The sequence below is a fragment of the Canis lupus genome, chromosome 10 (assembly GCF_048164855.1).
Source record: "Canis lupus baileyi chromosome 10, mCanLup2.hap1, whole genome shotgun sequence".
Lineage (NCBI taxonomy): Eukaryota > Metazoa > Chordata > Mammalia > Carnivora > Canidae > Canis > Canis lupus.
Window position 1 is genome coordinate 13,194,718 of NC_132847.1, and position 20,085 is coordinate 13,214,802.

Genomic DNA, 20,085 nt, shown 5'->3' on the forward strand with positions numbered 1-20,085 from the left:
CCATTTTACCTGTAGGAGCTTGTAAAAGATGAATTGTTTTTGTGAGTTAGTTTTGCAAATCATGCCCCCAAAGCACTTGTCCACAGTTTGAGGCCTGTTTGTCCTTCCGGGTTACCAGCTTCCAGGCTAATCTGGTCCACATTTAGGTAAGGGTCACTGTAATAGCAATGGTTCTTTTTATAAGTAATTGGTAGCTTGAATTGGATAAGTTCTTGAGTATTTAAGCTCAGATATATTTCTTATAAACCCTAATTAGAGTGCCATTGTTCTCATAATGCCTGCTCTGCATCCTTAGAAGTTGTTGCTAATGGTGATAGAGGTTAGGATCCATTCATGTATGAGTTTCTTTTTAAAACGTCGGCTAGGGGCACCTGGGTGGCTCAGTGGTTGAGAATCTGCCTTTGGTTCAGGTCATGATCCCGGGGTTCTGGGGTCGAGTACTGCCACAGGCTCCCTGTGAGGAAGCCTGCTTCTCCCTCTGCCTATGTCTCTGCCTCTCTCTCTCTCTCTGTATCTCTCATGAATAAATAAATAAAATCTTTAAAAAAAATAAAACATCTGCTAGGGGGGCACCTGGTTCGCTCCGTCAGTTAAGAATCTGACTCTTAATTTTTGGCTCAGGCTGTGGTCTCAGGATTGTGAGATCAAGTCCCAGTCAGGCTCCATGCCCAGCATGCTTAGGATTCTCTCTCTCCATCTCCCTCTTCCCCTCCCCACTCCTTTTCTTTAAAAAAAAAAAGAAAAGAAAGAAAAGAAAAGAAAAAAGAAACATCAGCTAGATTTTTATCCATCAAAGACAAGTTTCAGGTATGTGAGCTCTTTAAACAGTTTGTTAATAAAAAAGGCAGTTAAGCAAACCACCAACCATAGATATGGTTTTAGGATTTTAACGTAAAATGAAAGTCCTATCATTTATTTACACTTAGCAACAAATGACCACTACAGACACTTGAAATCATTTATTCAAGGCATTTTTACATAATCTTGCAATCATAATATAAGCATATAATAAAAGAATGTGAGAGTGTAAAGAAGACTATAAAGCCAGTGTCTGGGCATTTAAAATAAGAGCTCTTCAGAAAAAGTTACAAATGTTTTACAAATAGGTTACCTGAAAAATTTGGAAGAAATTAAAACTTCATTAAAAACATTACAATACCAGATAACATGTCGCTTAGTTTGTAGCAAGCAGTTATATATTAATTAAATGTTTATATCCTGTGAGCTAAGATTTAATACATTTTACATTCAAGTTGAAGTATTTCAGCACCATTTTGGTTTGAAGGATAAATGAAATGCTTTAAGTGTTCAAAAGTGGCCCAGGACTTTTAGTAGTTGATTGAATATGTAGTAGATTGAATATGTTGATTGTGAATATAAATTCTGAACATAAAAAATACAGGGAAAGGGTAATTTTTACCTATCAGTTACCATATGGTTAATATCAAAACAAGGTATTTTTAAAACAAAATATTGTCTGTATTTTCAGAAAGTTTGCTGAAGATGAATTCTTAGTGCTGCAATCATTTTAGTGCACTGCATTTCCTCCGGAACCCGAATATTGGGGATATTTATATGTGGGATTATCCTATGAAATTTCAAAGAGAGAAAAAATTGTTCGTTATTATGAATAATACCTAATGAATAATTAGATGGTAGAGATTGTAAATAAAATTACTATGTAAAAATATAAAGATTCCCTGGAAATAGGCAATGGATTCTTATGGATATGTGTGGATTCGTATGTTATGGTACTGCTGGGAAACTGAATCCTAGCTTTAAAGGTCAAGACATCTTTAATCCAGACTGTAGTCTGAATAAGTGTGAGGCCACAAATATGGCATATGGAAGGAATCAATAAATTATTTTCCTATTTAGTTCATTTTTTTAGTCTTTATTAATTTAAAAGCCAGTCTCTTTTCAGTACTCAACAGTTTTAGGATTATTTCTGCTTCCTTTTGTAAAAATATTTTATGTGGAGTTTGGTAAGACTGGATTAGGTTTTTTATTTAAATTTTATTAATGGGTGACTTTTACCAGCTAATCATTACAATTTTTGTAGTTACTTAAAGGAGAGATCCCTTGAGGTTCAAAAATATTGAGTGTTAAATCAATATGTGTAAGTTTTTTGAGAGTGTTTAGGGGTAGTGGGAGGAAGGAATATTTACATAAGGAATAAGCAAGAATCTTTAGCCTCCTAATTGAAAGTTATTTTAAAAAAACCAACCAAATAGTAGGTGTTATATTTAAGAGGCAGACATTTTAATGATTGAAAACATAGTTTTAATTATTAGTAACACATACATGCATATAACTATTTATTTTAACTTATTTTTTAAAATAAAATATGGTCATGAAAAACAATAGTGCTAAAAATAGAAAAACTTTAGACATACATGTATAGTTGTTAAAAATGAAATAAGGTGAACCTAAAGGGTAATATGACATTTTTAATACTTATTGAAGTTAGGGGAGAGATTTTTTTTAATATCCCAAGGCCTAGCATGTAAGTGCCTGACACATATTAGGCCCTCAAATGACGATGGGTGGACAGATAGGTGGAAGGCTCAGTGAATGATAGAAAATGTCTTCTCATATATGTCCAAAGGCCATAATATAATTTTTATAGGGGTAAGAATCTTAATGAAATGATAGGCCTTAATCTGTAGATGCCAGTCTGGCTCAGTATTAATACTGACAGTAGTTTTGTGTGTGTGTGTGTGTGTGTGTGTGTGTGTGTGTGTGTGTTTAAAGCAAGTATATTAAAATATCTCTATTAAAAAAGATTATGATTTGAAAGGATGGTTCTACAGTCTTAAAACTAACAAAGCAATATAAGGCAAAGAGGTACATCAAAGAAACTATTCCATAGCTCAGATACCAGATCAATAAAAGTTCCTGGTCTCTATCAAGCTGCATTCTCTGTTGGCAGATGAGGATTGCATCCACCTCTGGATGACTGTCCATCTTCTAGACCCTCTTGCTGTGCTAGGCACTAGTGAGTGCAGAAAGACTCTTAGTAGTTGGTGTTGATAGACTTTACAACTCTATGACCTGTAATACAGGGATCCCAACTCACTTTTAAATTCTACCAAACATGTCCTGGCATTGGAAATCCCTTGCTTGAGATTTTAATATTGGTTAATGCAGGAAGACTTCTGTCTAAGCACCACTAACTTAAAAGTGTCATTTGATTTCTCTCTGCACCTTTTAGAACTAGGAAAAAAAGGAATTTTCCAAATTTTGTTATGGCACATGGTTTCACAGTTTTAAAATAAAATCACAGCTGTCTCATTATGCAGCACAGTCCTTCAGTTTTATGGAAAGTTTTTTTTTTTCCCTTATTCACCAACCCCTCAATTATGTCATGTTATGTGCTTTGCTAATTTGGTTTATACTTCAGATACAGAAAGAAAAAGAAAAAAAAAAGTGTTACTGATTCCTTGATGACCTTGATAATGTTCCTATATCCAGATACTATGTTATCTATTCTGGATAGTTTAAATTGTTTTTAGCATTCTTCATTTTAAAGCTAAACATTAAAGAAAAATGTAGAAAAGTTGAAAACCTAAGATTTTTTTAATTAATTTTTTAAAGTGAGAGACAATTGTGGTTTTGGGGACTTGTTTATATGATTTGTATGTCAGCCAGGAAAATTTTTAGGCTAATAGTTCTATATATTTAAACACATAGCTAGTATTTCTGAATATATCACATCTGTCATCAGAATGACCTCCCATAGACAAAGCTGTCCTCCATACACCAGTCCCCAGAATGGTGATTTTAAGAATGCCACTTAAAAGGTCTCTGCCTATAGGAAAATTAAAGAATTAAGGCAGCATCAACGAATGTCAGGCAGGAATTGGACAGCTCAGTTACTCATTTTGTTCCAAAACAAAAGCTGACTTAAGTCAGAATGAAATGGTACACTGAACAGAAAGACAGGAGTTTACTAATTTTAAAATGTAAACATAAATTTTATATAGGGATGTAACTATCTGAATACATATATTGCCATTTCTCTGCTATATAGTAATATTGCTTGACACCAATGGTAATCTTTGTTCCTTGCTCAGCACCAAATGTGTCTGTATCTATTTGAACAGTAGGAGCCTCCTTTCTGAATTAATCTATACTAAGACAAATACAAGCCAGTTAGTGTTTTGGTTCACTTAAGTTTCAGCACTTAAGAAAATTCTCACTTCATAGTAATTTTGTTTCATTTTGAAACACTGAAATGTTAATTTCCCTTTTCCACCATAATTTCCAAAGGAGCATAAGAAATTTGGATTTCCTTCAAAGAGCCAAAGTGTGCATCTACAGAATGAAAACACCGTGTTCATTCACAAAGTTATATGAATGATATTAAAAATTTCCCAAATAATGCCAATTTAAATGTTCAAAATCCAGTTATGTGCTATGTTATAAAACAGTCCAAACAAAAGTTCCTTGTTGTTTTCTGTTCACTCTTTCAAATTATGTAAATCCTACTGAAGTTAATCTATTCTTTTCCCACTTCAGAACACCAGGCACTGATTTATCCATTGGGAGTTTTGGCTTGCTTTCTAATACCTAGATTAAGAAAACAAAATAAGACAAATTATTAACTTGATAATATTATGAGTGAGTACAGTAGGCAAGTTTAAAGTTGATCTTTTAAAAAAAAATCTGTGGCAATTTCCCTCTACCTCTGCAGTAGTCTGCAATAGTCACCTCGTGAAATTACTCATTAATACATTATTTTAATGATGATTTAAAGGAGGGGTGCCTGGGTGGCTCAGTCAGTTAAGCGTCTGCCTTCGGCTGTGTCATGATCCTGTAGTCCTGGGATTGAGTCCTGAATTTGGCTGCTTAGTGGCGAGCCTGCTTCTCCCTCTGCCAACACCCTCCCCCCATACTCTGTCTCTCTTTCACTCACTCTCTCAAATAAATAAATAAATAAATAAATAAAATCTCTAAAAAAAATTATTTAAAGGAAGAGACTATGTTAGTAGCAGAAAGTGTATACCTGATACCTACAGACTTAATGTTTAGAGTGAAATGAAACAGCCTCTGAAGTAACCAAGAGAAAAGCAGGACTTAGAGAACCAACAGCCCTGTCCAGATGAGCTCACTCCATAGAGCAAGCACTGTATGCCCACCTAGAAGCAGGTTCATGGCCTCTGCACTGTCCCACAGTACTCCTTTCCCAGCATTGTTTTGGATGTAGACTGATGCCTTAATAGGCAAAGACTGAGTCAAAGCCAACCAATCAAATATATTGTTTACACTGTGATCATAGGTCCTCATGTAAAGAAATGAAGCATTCCAAATCATAAGCCAGCAATTTCCAGATACTAAGTTTTGTGAGAGAGAACTTAATCATAGTATCATAAAACTGACCTGAACCACAGTCCCTCGGTCCATACATTTTGTTTACGATGGGGAAAAAGAAAGAGGTGGAGCACCTGGGTGGTTCAGTCGGTTAAGCATCCAGCTCTTGGTTTCAGCTCAGGTCATGATCTCAGGGTCATGAGATCGAGCCCTGCATTGGGCTTTGCACTTAGTGTGGAGTCTGCTTGAGATTCTCTCTCTCCCTCTGCTCCTCCCCCAGAGCCCGTTATCTCTCTCTCTCTCTCTCTCTCTCTCTCTCTCTTATAAATAAATTTTTAAAAGATTGAGAGAGAGAGTGGATATATCAAAGGCACACCCTCTCTTGGGTAGTTTTTACCTACCAGTGGAATGTTCTTCGGTATGCGATTAGCATGAAAACAGTGAGATGAAAACAGTGAGGCGAACTGAGAGATGATATGTCTTTAGGAATTAAAAAAGTTCAATAACATTACCAAGGGAATCACAGGCAGGGCTGCTCTCAGAGCTACCAGACTGACCACACTTTAGGTTTAGCAAGTTAGACTCCTTCCTCAAGAACTTCAAAGACTCCCCATGGCCTTTAGAATGAAGTTCAAACTTTTTAGCTTGCTCTTCAATGCTCCCTGGTCCCAATTTACCTTTCCATCCTTTTCACCCAAATCTTAACTCCTTAACCACACTAGATGACTTGGTTTTCCAAACACGCCTGCAGTTTCTTCCTGCCACAGGGCAGCCAGGATGTTGACCTCTCCTGGCATGCCCTCCCTTAACTGCCCCCAGTGCAATCCTCCTCAGCCTTCAAGGCTCCATTCAAATGCTTCCTAAAGCCACTCCTGAGTCTCAGCCAGAGGAAATCTCTCCTTCCTCAGAATGCTGATCCCTCACAAGGGAGACCAGAAATGAAAGTCAGAATAAAGGAGGCCAGGCATCATTCTCCTGAAGGTAAGGATTCCTCTGTCATGATCTCTGCATAGCTCTCGTTATTTTCCACACATAGAGTGGATCTTGTTATTTGATTACAAGTCACTATGGGTCATCATACTGTCTCATATTTCCATCTGATCATTATTGCTTATTAAAATGTTACCTCAACCACTCTTAAAATTTAGTTGTAGTTAGTGACAACTGGTTTAAAAAAAAAAAAAGAACAACACTGTGCTGGAGCAATATAATAATTTTTATTTGTTTTAAATACCTGGCAATACCCAATTCAATAGATTCTACTGATGAAAAGTAAGACATATTCTATGCAAAAAGACTCACGTTTCCAGACCTGTTCTCAGTGCAAGGCCAGCAGTTGTACCTGGGAGTCAGCTAGCCTATAGCAGAGGTCCTGCTGTTTCCTCTGCATTTTACTTCACCCCTCTTAGAATTTTCATAGTGTATCTCTGCTACAGTTATATGTGTATTTCTCTTGGCCTTTCAATTCCACATCCTGAAGTCCCTGAAGGAGAGGGTCATTTCTCTATTATTTGAATATGGAATGAGAGGCTACATGGTGGTAGGCCTGCCCCCGGGGAATCCAGTGGTGGACAAGAGTGTCTAGGTCCCAACCATGTCAGAGTGGGTAGGAGACAAACATTATACAGGACAGCCACAAGTAATTAATTGCAAATTATTATAATACAGCTAAAGGGGCACAGTAAATGGTCAGAAATCATATTTATCTTTGTTTTACTCTCTAACACCTGATGAAGGACCTCAATAAATACACAGTGCAAAAGTGAGACTGTCAATGAATATATAGAGAATGAGTGAATAAGGAATGATAAAAAATAAGAGAAATTAATTAAACCATGTATTTTATAATGCTTTATTTTTGCTTAGATTACACTTATGTGCTGAGGATCTTCATTTATACTTTGACCAGCTCCACACAATATGGGCCATAAACCCAGCCAGGTTTTCTGCACTGTGGGCATGTTCAGAAGAATATATTTGATTATCTTATTTTCTGTGCTGTCCCTTTGCTGTTCTAGGCTGCATCTATCTCCAAAGTTGTGATGACACTTGTAAAGCACAGGTTCTGCTCCTTTATGGAATAAGGAAAGGGCTCCCTCCAAGGTGAACGCAACCCAAGACACTATACATTGAACATGCACTGCTCAATAGAAGCCTCACACATCCCCTGGCCAGGAGCCCGGGTGTGGAAGACAACCTCAACAATGAGGTTTAAGGAAGTTGGGAAACCCCTCAAACTACAGATGTATGGGTGGCCAACTGTTGTCCTGGTTTGAGTATCTGGGAGAAATGTTTATTAAGTGTAAGCGTAGCTCTTTGACAGGGCTCCACGTGACCCAGAGACATGGGTGCCTCTCCTGCATGGATGCATGTTCAATATCATTCTAATGCTGTTTTTCTGTTGTGATCAGTCACAGGTGGCACAGGTAGTTAGGAAGTTAGGATCACTAACCCAGCAATACTAGAGCAGGTAAGCTTAAGGATGGAGTAGAAGAGAGACAAGCAAATCAAACTACCTAACCTTGGTCCCATTACTTTAATCACAGCACCACCCCTGTTAATATTCATGTGCTGGGATTCCCTCTAAGATTTCATTCACAGAAGGGTTCCAGGGCTTAAGAAAATTACAGAGGAACCTCCACACGCCCTTCCTTTTGTAAGGCACTTTTCTAGTACTTGTGGTTTTAGAACTCAAATTTGTAAAATCTTGGGTTTCTATAGAACAGGCAGTCTGACCTCTTCAGTTGGAATACTTTAAGGCAATGATTTTCAAAATGTATTTTAAAGAACTCTAGGAATTTCTTCAGAGCTGCTTCATGGATTCTGGCAAGGAGACAGGAAATCCAACTGTTTGGGATCCCACAAGGTCACCCACACTGCACATTGCATGTTTTACATATTCAGCCGCCACACGGGCTTTTTGGATAAACAGCGTGTTCTGTGTGTATGTCTTGTCTTGGAAGCTAAGCTTTAGCTGAGCTTAGATGAAGATGATAAAAGATGATTTAAAAAAAAAGATGATAAAAACGTGAGTACATTTCCCCACCCCCTTCTCTAGCTCGTCAAAGAAAGATCAGCTCTAATGATGTGATAACATGGACCGTCTTATAAGGAAGCTGCAGTAGTATTAGAAACAGACACTTAGAGGGGCACCAGTGTGGCTCAGTCGATTAAGCATCTGCCTTCAGCTCAGGTCATGATCCCAGGGTTCTGGGATCAAGCCCTGAGCCCTGCATCATCAGGCTCTCTGCTCAGAAGGGAGTCTGCTTCTCCCTCTACCTCTCCCCCCACTCGTGCTCTCTCTTTTGCTTTCTCTCTCTCTTGCTCTCAAATAAATAAAAATAAACATTTAAAAAAATACAAATATATGTTTAATGCCTGTCAGTGAACTAAAACACTTTGAGAAGAGAATTATGAAACTAGGCAAATGGGACTCACGGTGAGATTGTGCAGCCCGAGGCATATGCATGGTGTCCCGTGTAGCGGATTTCACAGCGCACGACATTGTTGGAATAGTCCGATTCAGGCACCAGGTAGCTGGGGTTCACACTGACCTAGGCAACATAAACATCATCCATGTTTCAGAATTCGTCAGCAGTGTTTGCTGGTTACTCTCTTCCTATTTCCACAGGGCTAGAACAAGGAAATGCTTCAACTAAATCAGGCAGGGAGGGGATTTAAAAAGTTAGGCAAGTGGTAAAGTTCTGGAGAAGTTATAGAAAGAGGCTATATATTTTCCCCCAAAGTTCTTAAAATTTTTTTTTCATATATATGGGTTGGTAAGAAATATTTCTAGGAGGCGTATAGTTGCTTGCACAATTGTGATTATTTAACAGTGATTCAGAAGGGGAGGCCCATTGAGTTCCAATCGAAATAAATTATAGGTTTATATTTTCAAAAGTCTCTACCTTTAGAATGTAGTTTCCAGGTTTTACATCTGTAATATCAATCCATTGGCAGTCTATGTCTGCATTGTAGGTATCATAGCAGCCAGGACTCAACCCCTAAAACAAATAAAATTTAAACATTTAAAAAGAGGATAAATGGTCAGAGTATGCTAAAGAATGTGCTTATTATTTGCAAATTAAATTTTAAGTTAGTACTTACAAGAGTTTGACATAAAACTATACTTATATTGCATCTCCTTTGAGAAGTATATATTACTCAGCCTTATAGCACCTCCAGCTAAAAAAAATACAGGACTAATATAAGTAGTAGTACATCTAGCTTCTTAAAAGTGTCATCAATCACCAGCGATAAATACAATCTTAAATTGACAGAACAGGTTTCTATCAAAATTCTAGAATATCACCAGTTCGAGAATAATGGCCATGTAGTAATCCACCTAGCTCAAGTGTCGTCAGTACAACCCTTCCCACTTTCTCTTGGAAATTACCTTCCTTTACTCTGCCCAGATTTTATAGTGTTTGTCCTCTAACACTCTGTATTATAACAGTACTGTATTAGAATATATCTAACTAGAGATTATAAACTCCCTGAGAGTGGATTTTTGTTGCATTTTTTGTTATGTTTAACAATTTTAAACATATTACATTTATAAATTCAATTTTCACAAGTACATGAGATAGGTGCTATTATTATCTCCATTTCGCAGATGAGGAAAATGAGTCACTTTAAGGTCAATAAAGTCACTCAAGGATATATAGCTAGCAAATGGCTGAGCTGGTTTTGAGTTTAGATGTTTGGGGTCCAGGGTCCCTAGTCTTGACCACCACACTATTCTCTGTCTCATATCCCACTGAAATATTTTATTGAAAGAAAAGGATGAATGTATGCCTCAGTTAATGAATATCAGCACATCAGTCCACTTACTAAAGATACTCACTTCTATAAGGAAATGAGTGCCTTCTACAGGTAGGAAGGAGAAAAATTCTAATAGATAGGGTCCTTACTCTCCAGAAAGTTACAGTCTGGGAAAATTTGCTTAAATTGAAGTCCATAGGTGGGTTCTTGATTCCATTAGTTCTTCTTGAGAAGCTTGAATTGTTATATTTTCATTCTAATGCTCATCTAAAGTAAATTTAAAATCATATGCTAGAATCATTTTAATTCATTACTGCCATTTAATTTCAGCACCCAAAATTTCTTTGGTCTTAAGAACACTTTGATCACCAAAGAGATGGCAAAACCCGCCAAGCATATTCTATCAATGCCAGTATGGCTATTGCCTAATTTGGGAAGAATGGTGTAGCACCGTGCTTTCATACAGCACACAGCAGTACACACAGGCCAAACTCAAAAGTACCTGTGCTGCAGCAGGGAGAACCAGATGAAGATTGTTTAGTTTCTGGGCCCGGCACATTTAATTCTGATCCTGGCAGTAGTAGATACTCAGTAAGTGCTAGCTATTGTAATTGTTGCTCTGCTGCTAACTTGGAGTCCCACCCCTACATATATTTGTAACACCTCCATTGACTGATTAGCTATCGATTTAAGACTTTAAAGAATGCTACAGTACTGATCTTACCTTCAAGTGAACAAAAGAGCTTTAAAGAGTGCTGAAGTTGGTACTCCAGCTGGCAGGATTTAAGTTAAGTTTTAACTTTGATTGTTTGAACTTGTACACAAATAATAGGAATTTTTAAGACTATTAAAAAAACAACAAGCATATCACGTATTCACAGTCAAACTTTAAAAACAGGTGAAATGTAGAGCTTTCACCAGTGCTGGCTAAATTAGCTCATTGGTTTTAGCAAAAGAACTGTTGGTTACATTAAATTAATGATGTTAATGTAACTGTTTCTAGTTTCATATATGTTGAAAATGTAAATTCGTTATCTAAGAACTTAAGGGTTATATGGAAGTATAGATATAAGGAAGTTATATCTTCTTTTATGTTTGGATACACTTAAACAACATTGTAATACAACTAATCTAAGTCAACACTGGGGCTTTGTGAGAATTTTTTTTTTTTTTGTGCCTTCAAATGAAGTCCATGTTAAAGAAACACCAGTATAGTGAAAAACACGAATAAACAAATCACTTTTAACGCAAGACATGGTGAACAGTAGTTAAATAGGATATAAACAGAAGATGATTAGTCAGAAAGCTCCCATAGAAAATGAAGTTGGGTCACCCCAGGGAATTGAGAGACTGAAGTACTTTATATAGCTATAGACTTAAATTCAAATATTTCAACACACAGCTGTCCATAGTGCCTCTTTTTCTAAATGGAGAGAATAAACTCCAGCCACAACACGGGCAGATGGTGACTGTGGATCACTGAGTGTAAAGGGAATCTCTCTGCCCACATATGTGTAATGTGGGTAGGTTGCATCAACTTTTACTTAGAGTAAGTGCATTGCTTCCCCCAGAGCATGGAATTGAATCATTTCCCTCTGCAATTGCTATGATGTTTAAAGCTCAGAGGAAGAGGCAGTGGTAACATTTAGGTCACTGAAAAGCTTCCTGCCACAGCCCTGGAATTTGCTCCCTGAAATGCCAGCTGCTGATCCCTTGGTGCGTCATGCACATTCACTGCCCCTTGCCAAGATTTCCGCTGGAGTAAAATTATAATGTCCCTTTATAAAAATGAGGGTTTCTTATAGAAATACTGGCTTGGCTTTTAACTGACACACATTTTCCCATTATAAGACATACACACTGTTTAGGTCAGCACGATTTTTAAAAATCCACAAAGGACATCTGACATCAATTATACCGCAGGTTTAACTACATACGTGTGGAAAAAGAAATTATATCCTTCCGCTCTCATTTGCATGCTTTAAAAGAGACTGATTCTGAGGTGCTTTATAAGAAACGTAGGTTCTCTCTTTGGGTAACCCCAAGCACTGTTCTCTCTCTAGCTTAATGGGTGGAGAGAGGAATGGTTTTGAAGGTGAGAAAACAGAAGTGTCTCCTCCACAGTTATTTACCGAGGCAGTTAAAGAGTACAGAATGAGTGCAGATACTGGAAGCCAGTCAGATTTGTTCAGGGACTAAACCACTGCTTTTCACTATGAACATAGCAATTATGCACATTGACTTTTTGAAATGATGAAAGTCTTTAAAAACTACTTTGAATCTGGGGCACCTGAGTGGCTCAGTCACTTAATTGTCTGACTCTTGATTTCAGCTCAGGTCATGATCTCAGGGTCATGAGTTTGGCCGCACGTCAGGCTTCATTCTGTGCTTGGAGTCTGCTTGGAATTCCCTATCGCTCTCTCTCCCTCTGCCCATCCCCAACTTTTCTCTCCCTCTAAATCAATCAATCAATAAATAAATAAATAAATAAATAAAATCCTCAAGAGACCAGTTTCCTTTTCCCAGTTATTCTCCATCTTGATCAGATGAACCCCTAAATGAAATAGTTTATAAAAGAGTGGCAGGAGGAAAGAAAAGAGAAGACCACAGTTTTCTCTCTGAAGCTTTTAGGTTTCTGATGTCAGAGGGCCAACCTACCTGTGTATGTGCTGTACATGCAAATCGCCTGTGGTAGCCATAGTCACAGGATGTGTCCTCAAGACAGAAACTGGCTTTGTGGCCTTCAGCCACTCTCCTCTGGGTACTGGCATCAAGTAGGTCATAGTGGCTGAATTCATCCATGCTGTGGTAATGTCTGATGTCCCACACAACACAGAGACAGAGGTCAGTAACATACAGAGAAACAAAGCCATGAGGACTTTAGATGACTCCCCCACTGCCTCCCACACGTGTTTTCACACTAAAATTGAGATCAAGTTTATCTTCTTAAAGCCAGATTCATGCTAGCCCTTTTTCCTAGGAATAGAGATCTATCAGAATTGTAAGCTTTTAGCTTTGCTTCTAGGAATAAAAAATGACTTAGTTTGAATATCTTGTTTTCCTATTACACCCTGTTTTATCTTTGAATATTAAATAGAAAAAGATACTAAATTATCTGCATTTAAGTAAAACCTGCCATATGCTCTCTAATCTGTTTCCTTTGGCTGCCAGGATTGATGTTTCGTTCCAAATAAAAGAAGAGCACATGACTCATGGGAGGTTTCTGTGAGATTTTTAAAAATGCAAAACCATTACTAAAATGCAAAGGAGAAATAATGGTATGTTTTTCCCACAATTATTATTTAATAAGTATAAACTTTTATTGAGAAATGAAATAATTTTATTTTATCAGAAAATTCAGTGTTTATATCTGTTTTCTCTCATTTCATTTCAGGGAAGGTACTGAGATGTTTATCTTCTCATGTAAGGAAAGAACAAGAAAAAATTGCTCAAATTGCAGAAGGTTTCAGGGCACCCATCAGGATTTCCTGGCATTAAGTACCTGGACAAGTTACCAAGGCAAATCATAGAACCACCTTCTATAAAGATCTTTAAATTTAGGACAAAGCAGGCTATTACCCTGGCTTTGATACAGGCCTTTTAAAAGACAGAGGTAGGTCCTTCTCAGCTCATGGAGTATATCATCTCTATTTTTCTCTGAGATTGGTATATGAATCCTTCTGATCACCTGTGGACTTTATGAAATGCTGACTAACTGTAGGTGATCTTGGCTAGAACAAGCTTTTTTTTTGGAAATCTTACCTATAATTCATTGGAATAAAATATTAGGGAAGCCAATGCTGTATCCCTATCAGCAGTTTTAATGAGCTGAACTTAGAATTTTAACGAGCTGGATTTGAATTTCCATTTTAAAAGATAACAGGATCCTGTAGCTGATATGTTTCCTTGATGATGTCACATTACACAGAGAAAATTCTGAATGTAATCATAACAGTAATTTTCTCCCTTTTCTGTAAGAAATAAGACTTTGCACTTGTCACATCAAGAACTCTGTGAAAAAAAGGAAAACACAACTCAGAAGGACCTAGGAGGCCCATCCACTTACTGGTGACAACTGTGCCATTCCCAGGAATATCTTGGTCGGCTGGGTAAGAAATCTGATGTCCCTTGGTTTTTCACTCTTTGAGGGAATCTTAGCAGCACCCTGTGATCATAATCTCTGACATCTGCCCTGTATGCTGAGCTGTGGTTTTGAAGAAGGAAACATTAGTACTTTCACAGGATACTATCTAAAGATGAATTACAAGCAAAACCCTTTCCATTTTATAATGGCAACTACCTCCCACCTCCAACTAGACTATCAGTTGCAAGAGACCTGGGGCATTTTGCTTATTTTGTTTATTGCTGAATCTCCAGATCCTAGAACGATGCCTGGCAAGTGGTCAGAGTTCAGTGAATATTTGTTGAATCAGTGAATGAATGACCACTATAGAAACCTGCAGTTAGGATCCCTGGGTGGCTCAGCGGTTTGGCGCCTGCCTTTGGCCCAGGGCGAGATCCTGAAGACCCGGGATCGAATCCCACATCAGGCTCCCGGTGCATGGAACCTGCTTCTCCCTCTGCCTGTGTCTCTGCCTCTCTCTCTCTCTCTGTGACTATCATAAATAAATAAAAAATTAAAAAAAAAAAAGAAACCCTGCAGTTAAAAAGTATAATAAAATTAGGATTAAGAGTGTACGTGTGATAAGTAAATTTTGTACTTATAATCAGTTCTTGTTTAGCCACATGAATGAGTAGCAGTTATCTCAAATTTTTTTTAAAAATCTTATGTACTTATTAAGAACTTTGAATTTAACAATACGTTTCTTCTTAAATAGTTTCCTAAGATGTAAAGTGGGGAAATAATTCTAGAAGCATACACCCAGATTAGAGAAATAATTTTGCAATTTCGCTATCTTGAAAACAATGGCATGACTGTAATAACATCCTAGGGAGTGCAAGACTCAAAATGGATGAGTTCAGCTTTCTTCTCTTCCTTTAGCCTGACAGTTACAAAGGGTCAAAGTGGAAGAAGAACTGAACAGATAAACACTACTCTCTTCCTTCTAACATATTTTGTGGGAATATATATTCACATACTGTTGAGTATTTTCACTTTCCACTTGAAAAAAATTTTATGAGACCTATCAAAACATCTTTTGCTCCCTCTGCTGGTTTCCCAGCGGCAAAGTCAGAGAATTCCATTCCCCAAATTGCTATGACTTTATTTTAGGACTGATTCAAAAACAAAGCTCTTGATCATGCTCTTATTCTGGCTGAAGTAATACCAAAACAACGAAATTAAATTGTGGCCTCAAACAAAAGAAGAAAACCTAACCTTTGCTGATGAGGGGTGCCACACTGGCAAATTAGCCCTCTGTGTTTTAAGGGGTTATTAACAAGCTCTTCCATTACAAAATTTTTTCCATGGTATTGTACAGTTCTTTGATAGAAAGTTATGGGAAACCACTAGCTCCAAAGTCTGAGGGTCTTGGAAAAAGAACGCGAGATCTCAACTCTCCAGGATTAGGGTTTACCCCATCTCCCTGATGTGTGTCACAGTTTGAAAGTCGGAACCCACAGAAATCTTGAAAATGTTAAACTCTCCATCCAGTTCAGCATGCCCAGGAGACCACATTCCACTTCCCAGCTCTTGCCGCATTTCCCAATTCTTGTGTGCATGGAACAAGAGCAGCAGTCAGGAGGACCAGGCGCTGGAGCAGCGCCTGACCCACAGATGGGGCAGCCCGGCCGCGGAGAGCCCGACCAGTACCTGGCCAAGCAGTTCTCCTCTGCAGCGCATCTCAGGTTGTACATGGACATCTTTTGCACGTACGTGGACGCCTGGATGTAGTACGGATCTGGCACCAGGTCCGGGAGACCTAAACGTCAGGAGGCGATGGGGATAGGTAGCTGTGAGCCAGCCCAGCACCCCCTACCCCGGCCCTGGGTACCCTCCGTGTCCCTGACTCCTCACCCTTCACCCAAGCGGGCTGCGGGTAGCAGGAGGACGGGGGACGCCAAGGGCTGCAAAGCAAAGTGGAAAGAAAGCAGGAGGGGCCAGGCGCGCGCGGTTTGCACCGGATTCCAGGGCTGCCTCTGCAGGCGCAGGGGGAGGGATCGGAGCCGCGGGGACTAAGGCCTGCCGCGCCCAGGCAGCCACGTTGGGGAGCCACGGAGTGGCGGAAGGGGTGCGCGGCTGCTTCCTGCGACTTGGGGTGCTTACCGTACTGGAAATAGCCGGTGCCGTATCCGGGCCGATACCTGCTCCCAGGCCGAGGCCTTTCGTACGTGTCGTAGTAGTTGTAATAGGGGTTGTCGTCGGAGTACTTGTAGGGGTTGTAGGGGTCGTCGCCCACCATGCCATCCACGCGGCTGGGCGGCCGCAGGTTACTGAGCGCCGGGCGCTCTCCCGGCGCGGTCTGGTTGGCGTCGCGGGCCCCGGACGCCGAGTAGCCAGCCTGGAACCAGTGGCGGGCGGCGGGTCTGGGTCGGCCGGCGCCCCCCGCCGTGCCTGCGGCCCGCTCCCGCGCTGCCGCCGTGCGGTTGCGGAGCAGCAGGATCGGCGTGCGCGGCTGCGGGGCTGCGGCGTTGGCAGCGCCCGGGGCGGTGGTGCCCGGGTCCCGTCGGCGCTGCGGCTGGTACTGCGAGCCCAGGCTCAGCAGGCTGAACACCTGCCCGTTGTTCTCCCATTGGATCCTCTGGCGCCAGGCGGCCGGAGCCGCGGGCGGCTGGCGAGGGGGCTGCTGTTGGCCGGCTGCCGGCGGGGCGCAGCGCAGGAGCGCGCAGAGCTGCAGCGGCCCGAGCAGAAGCGCGGTCCAGGCGAAGCGCATCGCTCCCGTCGCCTGACTGCTCCCACTCCGGGAGGACGCAGATCGGAGAAGAGAGAAACGGGGCCCGAATCACGTGAGGGAGGGGAGAAATCTTCAACCCGGGAGGCCGGTAACTCAGTCCCTACAAGCAATGCCAAGGGTGGGCTGCGGACCCTTGTCCAGCAAAGGCGGCTGCTGGGACGTGGCACCCGCCTGTCTCCTCTTTCCCAGTCCTCCTGGAAGGCGGCGGGGAGCGGCGCGGCGGCCCCGGCGAGCGGGCAGCGTCTGGAGTGAAGGAAGGAGGAGAGATTTTAAACTTTCTGGCACGTTTGCAAAGTTACACAAGCAGTTCTGGCCCGGCAGCCCCTCCGCTATTTGTTCACGTAATGCGATTGGAAACGTGCAAGGCGGACAGCTCCTCGCCTCTGCCCCTCCCTCCCGTCCTGTCCTCCTCCCCCCAGACACGTTGCACAGGGAGCGTTAAGGGGAAAGAACAAAACGGAGCACACATCCTGAGACACACTCGGCTTAATCTGGGGCGAACATGCAGGAATTTCAAAAGACTCAGACAGGCGAAGGCAGCCAGGCCATGGGGCGACGCCAAAATATGCATGAAGAAAAATGCTATTAGGTCACCAGCCCTGGAGAGGCGGGAAGTCGGGAGGTGGGGAGGGTGCTGGGGGCGAGAGTCGGGGAGGAACGGGGGCGGGGGGGTGGGGATGCTGGTGACTAACGTTTATCCATAAGGAGTTAACCAGACGAATTTCCCAATGCATACTCACTCGCTTTTATGGTAAGCGCCCTCAGCAAATAAACCCCAGGATATCAAATTTTGTTTTTCTGTGTGTAGGTAATATGAGAAATGGGTTACAAATTTGTTTCCTACAGTGAATATTTTAATAACCAAAAGTGAAATTTTACAGGGAACAAAGCCACGTCTAACCCTGAAGAGATGAATAAACCTGTCTCTTTTTCAAAACGCCGGCCTGATTTGTACTTCCAGCAAAAGTGGAGAACCATCTTTCATCTGGACAGCATCTACCAGGACATTTCAGTAAAGGGGGGCTACACCAAGTGTGCCCAAGATAGCACTTGGAAGGCAGCTTCAAGGAAGCGTTTTACATGACTTTTCTCATTCTACATCCGATTTGGAGGTTTGGCTTTGGATTCTTTAAAAAAGTTAAATCATCATTTGCTAAACTGTGAAAATTCAGTAAAACATCCTATGGTGTTTGGTTGATCTTCCAGTGTAAGCAAAGGGGTTTCTGAAGAAATAGCCTCGGAGTTCAGATTCTGGTAAGGACAAAGGAGTAGGAGTAGCCAGACAAGAATGGGTGGCAGATGGGTAGGAGGCAGGTAATGCTGCCTGGAAAGAGATACTTAATGGACCAGTTACCCAAACATACCATGCAGGGTTTGGGTAGTGTTGGAAGCATCTCAAAGAAAAAAAATCTTTAGGCTGATTTAAAACTGTGACTCAGAACCAGATTTTAATAACTTTTTTTTATCAGTCTCATTACTAGGCTGTTGTCTAGATATACTTCATTATTCACCTCTCACTGTCGATCTCTTTCTCTGCAATTTAACCACCGCATTTTGATGATGTGGTGGACAGCTGCTGATTAGAATGCCTAGCATCCATGTTCCTTTCTTTGTTCTTTTTTTTGTGTTTTTTGTTTTTTGTTTTTCCTAGCGAGAACCACTGTATTTTCCTTTGGGAAAACTCCCCTACACTGTTGCATGGTGGGATTGACTGAGCATTCATAAGAGTTTTGCCACTGCAAGCAGTGGCAACAAGATCCCAGCTTGGCTCATCAAACCATCTCCCTACAATTGGAATCATGAGCAGATGGACACAAGGCTCAAAAATGTTGGAGCTCACTCTTGCCGCTACTCAAGAAAGTTTCTACGAGTTCTTGCTACACGGATTCCCCTTGAGCTGTTTCAGACCAGTACCTTCCAAGACCTGATCCTTCAGCTTTTCCTTACTTTTCTCCATTGCCTTCCTTTGTGGCTTGACATGGTCAGAGTCAGTTGCTGTTGTCTGCCACTTAAGAACCCAGACTGATACTGAGGGGGATTGTGACTGGTTCTCTCAGCTAATCAGATCTCATGATTCTACATCAAACTTGATGGGTTTCGGGTCTTTATTTTATTTTATTTTTTATTCATAAGCGACACACAAAGAGAGGAAGAGACATAAGCAGAGGGAGAATAAGGCTCACTGCAGGGAGCCTGATGTGGAACTCCATCCCAGGACCCTGGGATCATTACCTGAGCCAAAGGCAGACGCTCAACCGCTGAGCTGCCTAGGTACCCTGGGGTTGGCTCTTTTTGAGTCAAATTAGATTTGCTCTTCCTGTGACCACACAGCATCCTTGGTTACAAAGGCTTCAGGTGGAAGCTTGCCAGTGGATTGGCAAGTCCACCATTATATGATGAAGGTGAAAATGCAAGTGCAAATCCCACTGAGAGCAAGTGAACAGTGCCACATCTCTGTCTGAAAGTCAGAGACATTTTATAGACTTGCTGCAGAACTTAAAATTAAACTACTCAGTTTCTCCGAACCCACTAAGAGAAGATGGAGCAAAAAGAAGCAGGTGTATATAATTTGGATGGACAGGCTAAATGATAGGGGAAGCAGGAAGGGAGAGAATGTAATTATCTCTCATCTCTCATCTGCCCATGAATGGCTTGTTCCCCAGAAACAGAATCCCGTAACTGCTAGTGCTTGACCACACGTGGCTGAGGGAAGATCTCTTCTGTGGAGATGACAGACACTGTCAGATTGGCAGACCAGAGCAGCCCCTAATGGGAGGGTAGAAAGTTTATGCTGGATGTTGTTGAAAATTTTCCATCCTGGTGCTCAAAAAAAAGAAAAGAAAAGAAAAAAGAAAAAAAAGAAAAAAAAGAAAGAAAGAAAGAAGAAAGAAAGAAAGAAAGAAAAAGCTGTGCATCTTTAAACAGCTGATTTACTTCCCCTGGCTTTTAGTTTTCTGTAGGATAACTAAAAGATTAACCCAAATTCTTTCTAAAGCCTTTATTCCTAGTTTTAAAGCTGCTGATTCTTTGTGTCTAAGTAATTCCAGTGACTTTGCATTTATTCACTATAATGTTGCATTATGAACATTAATATTTCATTAAGTAACTCCTTTATTTGGACCTCAAAACATTTGATATATTTTATGTGTGAGTT

At 40.6% G+C, this 20,085-nt stretch overlaps 1 protein-coding gene and 1 long non-coding RNA gene across 3 annotated transcripts; one reads left to right on the forward strand and one right to left on the reverse strand.

The window, feature by feature from the left end:
- Positions 1 to 944: 944 nt before the first annotated feature.
- LOX (lysyl oxidase) lies at positions 945 to 17,294 on the reverse strand. Of its 2 annotated transcripts, XM_072840729.1 has the most exons (7): positions 16,304 to 17,292; positions 15,851 to 15,959; positions 14,144 to 14,281; positions 12,736 to 12,892; positions 9,222 to 9,317; positions 8,752 to 8,867; positions 945 to 4,572 (listed from the first exon to the last, which is right to left on the reverse strand). In XM_072840729.1, exons 1-7 carry the CDS (start codon positions 16,908 to 16,910, stop codon positions 4,566 to 4,568), a joined length of 1,230 nt encoding a protein of 409 aa, XP_072696830.1. In that variant the 5' UTR covers positions 16,911 to 17,292; the 3' UTR covers positions 945 to 4,565. The 2 variants fall into 2 exon arrangements, with proteins under 2 accessions (XP_072696830.1, XP_072696831.1); XM_072840730.1 differs by lacking the exon at positions 945 to 4,572 and having other exon boundaries at positions 8,748 to 8,867; positions 16,304 to 17,294.
- On the forward strand, positions 9,827 to 14,690 carry LOC140641225 (uncharacterized). The gene is made up of 3 exons (XR_012037755.1): positions 9,827 to 13,355; positions 13,472 to 13,690; positions 14,056 to 14,690. It is a non-coding gene; the product is annotated as an uncharacterized lncRNA (long non-coding RNA).
- Positions 17,295 to 20,085: the final 2,791 nt, after the last annotated feature.

What these genes read in the sequence shown, in the direction of transcription:
- LOX (XM_072840729.1), bottom strand. Translation starts at nt 16,910, where the DNA reads ATGCGCTTCGCCTGGACCGCGCTTCTGCTCGGGCCGCTGCAGCTCTGC. An exon ending in GAATGGCACAGTTGTCACCA is followed by an intron (nt 12,893 to 14,143) that starts GTAAGTGGATGG and finishes GTGGGACATCAG; the next exon opens with ACATTACCACAGCATGGATG. An exon ending in CTGGAAACTACATTCTAAAG is followed by an intron (nt 8,868 to 9,221) that starts GTAGAGACTTTT and finishes TATGTTGCCTAG; the next exon opens with GTCAGTGTGAACCCCAGCTA.